The sequence below is a fragment of the Oxyura jamaicensis genome, chromosome Z, assembly GCF_011077185.1.
Source record: "Oxyura jamaicensis isolate SHBP4307 breed ruddy duck chromosome Z, BPBGC_Ojam_1.0, whole genome shotgun sequence".
NCBI lineage: Eukaryota > Metazoa > Chordata > Aves > Anseriformes > Anatidae > Oxyura > Oxyura jamaicensis.
This window is the reverse complement of record NC_048926.1, coordinates 37,341,647-37,350,193: the sequence shown is the minus strand read 5'-3', so window position 1 is coordinate 37,350,193 and position 8,547 is coordinate 37,341,647. Positions and strand designations below refer to the sequence as shown.

Sequence of the window (8,547 nt, the reverse complement as noted above, 5' to 3'; positions counted from 1 at the left end):
TCTTAATTACTCATCACTTTCTAGGTGACTTGTGCTCAAAAATAAGACTCAAAAATAACCCGTCACTGAAAAAAAAACAACCAACCAACCAACCAACCAAAAAAAAAACAAAAAAAAAAAACAAACAAAAAAAAAAAAACAAAACAAAAAAAAAAACTATAAAACCAAACAAACACAACATGCTTGTGGAGGAACTTGCCTACAAAAAATGTAAGCAGAGATTCAGAGAAAATCATGTTATAATTACGACTATAGGGATTTTAATGTAAGAAATTTTAACAAGAAAATGGTGTCACAATGCAGCCTTTTAACATTCTCATTCTATCTCTGAATATTATTTACATAATTTCACATTTTTAATTTCAGATGACCCAAGAATCTGCATAGCATGCATTCAGAACTACTACATGTGAGTATAGCTCTTCATGCCTGTACATTTTTTCCTGATGCAAAAATGTGTGCTTAACCACATAAATCTCTGCTGTTTATGTTGTCCCACTCCTTTTAAGTATTGCCTATCTGAGAACAGTAACTTTGAAAAAAACTTGGTGAAAAAACAGCCAATCATACACTATCAAGATCATTTAAACCTTATGGACTGATTTGATCTTCGCATATATAGAAGTATATCGAACAGAAAGTGTATACAAATTAATTAGTGCCTCTGGGTCTGGAACTAGTATGCTCTTAGTATATTGTGCCCAATTCTGGTATTTGCAGTTCAGCAGGCACTTAGAATTTTAAGGAGGTTAAGGAAATAAATAAATAAATAAATAAATGAATAACTTAAATGGAGGGAAGAACCCCACTACTTTTCAAAGAGAGTATTAAGAGAGATCTCTGTAACAATTACTGTGACACAAGAAATGTTGCTGAAAAGACTGTCAGCTGTAGCACTGGATTATACATTTACACAAGTAGTCATCTCTTTTCACCCACAATATAGTAATTTAAGCAAGCATTCATTTTAGTGTATACTCTTAAAAAAATCAAATTTGCTATACTTAAGAATGCTGATAATAGGAAACATGACTTAGTAAAATTGAAGAGCTAACCACAAATGCATTTTAAATAATTCAAATAATTTCTGTTCATTGGGATGAGAAAAGAGCTTTGCCATTATCATACCTAGAAACAGACAGGAAACAAGCTCATTAACCTCAAAACAAATTTACCCTTTATGTTTACTTTATCTTATAGGTATAAGCAGCGTTGCTATAAATACTGCCCAGAAAATACCTACAGAGATGAAAGTTCCTTCCAGTGTAGACAGTGTCCTAGCAACTGTGATAGCTGTGACAAGGATAAGTGTGACTTGTGTAAGGAAGGCTTTTATCTCTCAGGTAAGCAAAGTAACAGCTATGGCATATACCTGGAAGTATCTTAGACATTTTCCTTTTTAGTCCAGACTCAAATTCTCAAATTCAAAACTCTCCTATGGCAAACAGAAGAGGCTGGGGGGATTTAACACTTTGCACAATCAGGTCCTTTGCTTTAATATAAGATGCCATTTGTTTCAAAAGCTCCAGATATTTGGCACTAAATATCCACTGGCTTTGGAGTTTATTTTTTCTTGTTTTGTTTTTTTTTTGCTTTGTTTTAATGCATTACCACAGTAAGGCTTTTGACATCATTTCCCACAACATTCTCCTGAAGAAACTGGCTGCTCATGGCTTGGACAGGCATATACTTCATTGGGTTAAAAACTGGCTGGGTAGCTGGGCCCAGGGAATTGTGGTGAATAGAGTTAAATCCAGTTGGAGGCCGGTCACTAGTGGAGTCCCCCAGGGCTCGGTACTGTTAATATCTTTAACAATTATCTGGATGAAGGGATCGAGTGCACCCTCAATAAGGTTGCAGATGACACCAAATTAGGTGCGTGTGTCAATCTGCTCAAGGGTAGGAAGGCTCTGCAGGAGGATCTGGATAGGCTGGACCAATGGGCTGAGGCCAACTGTATGAAGTTCAACAAGGCCAAGTGCTGGGTCCTGCACCTGGGGCACAACAACCCCAAACAGAGCTACAGGCTGGGAGGTGTGTGGTTAGAAAGCTGCCTGGCAGAGAAGGACCTGGGAGTATTGGTTGACAGTTGGCTGAATATGAGCCAGCAGTGTGCTCAGGCGGCCAAGAAGGCCAACAGTATCCTGGTTTGTATAAGAAGCAGTGTGGCCAGCTCTCTATAGGTACCTTAAAGGAGGCTGTAGCGAGGTGGGAGTTGGTCTATTCTCCCATGTGCCTGGTGACAGGACGAGGGGGAATGGACTAAAGTTGCACCAGGGGAGGTTTAGGTTGGATATTAGGAAGAATTTCTTTACTGAAAGGCTTGTTAGTCACTGGAATAGGCTGCCCAGGGAAGTGGTTGAGTCACCATCCCTGAAGGTCTTTAGAAGACATTTAGATGTAGAGCTTAGGGATATGGTTTAGTGGAGGATTTGTTAGTGTTAGGTCAGAGGTTGGACAAGGTTATCTTCCAACCTAGACAATTCTGTAATTCTGTGATTCAGACTGTGTGACAGGAGAGGCTTTTATCTCACAGAAAAACACTTAAACATTTCCTTACCATTTTTAGCTGTATTTTTACTTTGACTTTAGGGTCCACATAAAGCAAAGAGTTTTAAATATTTTCAACATAATTTAGTTAAAGTACAAAGTTTCACATCGGATTCACACAAGACTCAAAATCTGTTAACTTTATTAGGAAGCCATGAATCAAGCAGGTCTGGCTCAGATATGGTGCCAAATAGGAACCACAAGAAAACCCACCAGAGATACCAATTTCAGTGCAGATTGGTTTGAAGAGTTTATGAGCATTGTGTATGCAGCTGAGCCGAATTTAGGGTCCATATAAAAAATATAGTATAGATAACAACAACAAAAATCATAGATTCTTATATATTATTTGTTTGTCTTAACTTTCCTTGTTGGAGACAGAGAGGTCTACTGGTGAGGTATCTTCTTGTCATGATTAGAAGTTGACACCATGATGCTAGATTCTGTTTCTGTTGCAGGTGACATATGTGTGACTGAGTGTGGAAAAGGCTTCTTCAATGATGACATGTTTAGAGAATGTGAACCTTGCCATAGGAGCTGCAAAACCTGTGTTGGGTATAGCTACAAGAACTGCACTGAGTGCAGAAAAGATTTCCTGCTGTCTAATGGACAGTGCCTGAATCCAAGAAATTATCAACCCATTGGGAAATTCTGGGATGGTAAGTTGCAAGAGACCCCTTAATCTTCTCTGTTTCTCTGAAGACTACTAAGAACTTTAGGAAGAGGACATCAAGATCATGCAGTCTGAGTGAAAATACACTTTTATCAGGACATACAAATGTACTGACTAAAAACATTACTTTGATCACAGACCGAAATTCATCTCCTTGCAAAGAGCATAGCATTTTAATATAACTTCTGTGTTCCTTATCTAAAATATTGGGAATTATTTTATCTGGATAAAAAAAGAGTTTAAAAGATATAATATTTTCAAAAGATAAAAATTATAAGACATTCGTTAAGGAACTAGGAGTTCCTGTTCTGGGAGGCTTATAGGTTATGTTTTAGAACAGCTATCTGGCCATTGATTCTCTACACATTAGTGAATGTAAGATGAGGGAAACTATAAATCATAGAATCATAGAATCATAGAATATCCTGAGTTGGAAGGGACCCTTAAGGATCATCAAGTCCAACTCTTGACACCGCACAGGTCTACCCAAAAGTTCAGACCATGTGACTAAGTGCACAGTCCAATCTCTTCTTAAATTCAGACAGGCTCGGTGCAGTGACCACTTCCCTGGGGAGCCTGTTCCAGTGTGCAACCACCCTCTCTGTGAAGAACCCCCTCCTGACGTCCAGCCTAAATTTCCCCTGCCTCAGCTTAACCCCGTTCCCGCGGGTCCTGTCACTAGTGTTAATGGAGAAAAGGTCTCCTGCCTCTTGACAACCCCTTACGAGGAAGTTGTAGACTGCGATGAGGTCTCCCCTCAGCCTCCTCTTCTCCAGGCTGAACAGGCCCAGTGACCTCAGCCGTTCCTCGTACGTCTTCCACTCCAGGCCTTTCACCATCTTCGTAGCCCTCCTCTGGACACTCTCCAACAGTTTCATGTCCTTTTTATACTGTGGTGCCCAGAACTGCACACAGTACTCGAGGTGAGGCCGCACCAGCGCAGAGTAGAGCGGGACAATCACCTCCCTTGACCTACTAGCGATGCCGTTCTTGATGCACCCCAGGATACGATTGGCCCTCCTGGCTGCCAGGGCACACTGCTGGCTCATATTCAACTTGCTGTCTACCACGACCCCCAGATCCCTCTCTTCTAGGCTGCTCTCCAGCGTCTCATCGCCCAGTCTGTACATGCAGCCAGGGTTTCCCCGTCCCAGGTGCAGGACCCGGCACTTGCTCTTATTGAACTTCATGCGGTTGGTGATCGCCCAGCTCTCCAACCTGTCCAGATCCCTCTGCAAGGCCTTTACGCCTTTGATAAAGAATCAAATGTGTGTGTGTAGTGTGTATTTAACAGCAACATTTCTTCTTTTTAATCCTCTTTCTACATAGATATGCACCACTAAGAGATCGAACACACAATGTAAACTGCATTATGAGTTCTTGTCCTACTAAGGCTATTTCCATACTTTCACACAATTATTAGTTCTTTTTTGGTTATCTCATCTATAGAATGAGAAAACTATTATTTTCTTCTCAAATAAAATAATGTAATTGGGAGGAAAATGCATTTGAAAATAAAAGCTGTTTAAGAGGATGATTTGTACTATTTTTTAAATTATTTTCCTTCAATAATGCATCTGGAAGTGCATTCCAGTGCAGTCATCTATTTCTTGTTAAGAAAGCATTAAATGAAAAGTCCATTGTACAGTATTTGTCATTTCTGTTACATAAGTTATAGAAGGTATAATTGAATGTGTTATGTTACCCAATGAGGCTGTGCTAATGGTGAATTTATCACCCAGCATGCAAATTAAAACTCATTTGAGAAGGTAAATTAATTCTTTTTAAGTGAAACTTTGTGCACCACAGTGAATCTTGAAAGGCTTGCAGGTGGCACCTTAAAATGGTAGGTAAACCATACCCTCCAACAGAGAGTAAAATTTCCACCAGAGTTTCAATATCTACTTGTCTGATCACAGTAAACAAAGAGAAAAGTCACCAACATAATCTTTTCACTCTTTACAGTCATAAGGCATCAGCTGGAATAATAGGTTCATTTTGGGGCACAATGTTTAAAGAAAAAGTGGGTCAATATATCAAGAAACAGTGAGGAATAACAGAAGTCTACAGAAAAATAATATATATAATACATATATGTATGTGTGTGCATATATATTTAAAATTAGAAACTCAGACAAATCAGACCCTTGGGACTGAATGAGGAGGCCAAGAGGAACACAATCACAAAGAAGAGTGAACAGATCAGGTCTATTTATGTGCAGTAAACAGGACTTAAAATGGCGAAAAGGAGATTAGATTGGCCTTGGAAATAATGAGACTTCCAAATGGAATGAATAATGGAGTAAAAGTAGACTCTGTGAGGATGTCTGGGAATTTCCATCACTACAGGTCCTTAAGAACAGATAAAAAACATCTGACGGGGTGGTTATTGAGTGGAGTGAGAGACTATCTTACTTATAGTCCCTTCCAGATTTATTTTTCTATCAAATACAATTTTTCTTCTGACTCCTATGCCTTTATTTAACTCAAACACTTCAAAGAATGGCTATCCTTAGATCTCTATGGCCTTGAATTAAAAATTAATATCATGTAAAAAAAAAAAAAAAAAAAAAAAAAGAAAGAAAGAAGAAAAAAAAATATTGACCATTTCTAGTCATTGCTTATCTATGGAGAAATGTTGCATCAAAATCAACATTTCTTCACATTAGAAAAAGATCAGAGAGATCTAGAAAGGAGAGATATTAACAAAAAGTTGGTCTCCTCCATGCATTTCATTGTGTTTCATCCAGATGTGTATTTTCCAAATCTGATACACTCTGAATCAGTGTCATGGAAAGAACACATCTGGAGTTTGGTCTGGCTATTGATTGTCTATTTCTAACACTGTCAAATAAGGTAATTCATTGTCAGCTGTTTTCTTTTGAGCAAGCAGCTGATACAGGTCTCTACACAGCTTTACTGTACAGTGGAAAAATTTTATCTCTACCTTGCCTACTATTTCATTTTCTCTCCAATAGTTAAAGCAAAACTTACTTAGGGGCATTTCATGCCTCAAGATATATCTCTCTCTGAGCTGTACTGGTTTGAGCATTGGCTGATCCAAAGCCACATGTTCCCTGATGTAGTTGGTGACAGAAGTCCAGGAAACCTGGCTGGAGGATCTTCACCTTCTCTTGGGTAGACTCTACAGTGTGGCAGCAGCTGTGGCATACAGTTGCTGAGAAAGTGACATTGAACTTGGTGATATCTTGAGTCTTTTCTCAACAGGGAAAGTTTCAAAATAGTAGTACCTTTCAAGTCAAAATGTTAATGATGATGTCACTGTCTTACTGAAGCTACACCTTGAATAACTACATTTATCAATAGTTTATGAAGTTTGTTGCTCAGATACTCTAGGATCATCTCTCTCAAAAAAAGTCATTTTAATTTGCTAATTAACAATAAAATCGAAATGATTGCCATTTTGGCTAGAAAAAATCACATTTATTTCTTTTGCTGATACATTCAAGAGGCAGATAGCAGCTGAGTCCAGATTTCCAACTGTGTCGTCTATATTTGAAAATCCATACTTACAATCCTTAACAAAAATGAAGGAATCCGGAAGGATCAAAATACATTTATTTAACACTGGTGATTCCTAGTTAGATTCCTATCACCTGAATAAGGTGATTCTCAGTTAGAAGCTGAGAATCAGCTTATTTCACAGTTGGATGAGGGTTCAAAATACCTGGATAATTTTATAAGAGAAAAATAAACAAACAAATAAACAAACAAAAAAAATAGCAGAGTTTCAGTACCTGTTAGGATGTCTTCCTTTATTGGCAAAAGTTTTCTGAAAACCAATAAAATGTAGCTGAGGCAGCTACTGTCTTTTACTGCCATGTTTAGCAATGTTCCACAGTATATTCAGTACAAGAACAGGTAAGATGAAAACTTACCTGTGCTCCTCGAAACTGACAGTCAGTTAAGGTTCTGGCTGGCCTAACTATACCGAAAAAGCTCCTGGGACAACAGTTCCTCTCCAGGTCATCTTAAACATTTCCATAGGGCCTCCTCTTTTCCATTATATATTTCAAAGGGGATTATGGGAACTAAGAATTTTATTTATTTATTTTTTATTTACACATGGAAGCAAAACTGTGGCAACTTCCCAAGTTTTTCACATCTTCCTCTGGACAGATCCCCGGATATTTTATTCCAGTTTATTTATTTTTTACTCTTTAGCTTGTTTTACAGCTACTTTGATTGTCTCCAGGGTGATTTTTCTTAGTAAAATATTGTGACCTGTTGTCAAATTTAGTTTCAAAGGGAAGCCTGTAATGCAGCATGGGCATGTTCCATGATGTTTGTGTGTTTTTCAGGTGATATTAAAATACTTCTATATTTGTTCACCGGTCTGTTGTGGGCAAGACTGTGACAGTGGTTTGTCTTTGGGTTCTCATCTTCTCTGCTTATTTATCAATATATATTTTCCACTAGGTGCTCGGTATCCTTGACACATTTACATCAGTGCAACAGCATGGCACAGCTGCCTCTGAGCTCCAGCGAGCTGATGAGTTGTTCTAATTTAGTAATCCAGACCAGACAATTATTAGTCCTCGCACTTTGGGGGATTGAGCTGCGTGTGGTGGAACAACTATGAAATAAACAACCTCACCCCTGTCATGGGTGGAAGGATGAAATCACACCAAACTCATCCTTAGTATATACCCTACTCCAAATAATGCAGGAAGACAACACAGCTAGGAAGACAGCCAAAATTTCCAAATCCAGTAGTTTACGTCAGCTTTTATCATGTTAGTCTTCTATTTACTCTTTTTCTTCAGAAATGTTACAACAGAAAGCTGAGGCATTAGACCTTGAACTGTGTTTACAAACAATGAAGCCATTTTCCTTTGGCTCTTCCAGCTACATGGATTCAGTGGGCTCCATTGTGGTTTTAGTGATTGTGTTGACTTGTCATATGTGACAAAGCGAGTTTTGGGAAACAACAGCTATAGTTTTGTTTGGTTCTGGGGTGAACATAATTTCAAGGGCAGTACAACAGAGCCTGCCATGGTGAAACCAACGCAGAGTCTGACTTTCTTTGCAATTTGAGAGACTGGTCCATCTAAGGGAGGATTAAACCTTTGTGGATATAAAATACTTTTTTACTTTTTTTTTTCTTGGTTGAAGTGAAGTATCACTTATACTTTTTTATGCAAGGATAAATGATAGACCAGTCTTATGAATATATTTGAGCATACACAAAAACCCAAAATGTTCTATAAAAAACAACTTACTAAAATGATACCAAGGAAAGGAAAGGAAAGGAAAGGAAAGGAAAAGGGAAAAAAGTCAGACTCTGCGTTGGTTTCACCATG

General features: G+C 38.3%; 1 protein-coding gene across 1 annotated transcript in view; it reads left to right on the top strand.

Moving 5' to 3' along the window:
• The first annotated feature begins 2,980 nt into the window (after nucleotides 1–2,980).
• The window catches only part of LOC118156109 (proprotein convertase subtilisin/kexin type 5-like), a 32,662-nt gene continuing 27,095 nt past the window's right edge, over nucleotides 2,981–8,547 (top strand). The window contains exon 1 of the mRNA XM_035309898.1: nucleotides 2,981–3,209. Within this exon, the coding sequence (XP_035165789.1) occupies nucleotides 2,981–3,209 (229 nt within the window). The remainder of the gene's footprint in view (nucleotides 3,210–8,547) is intronic.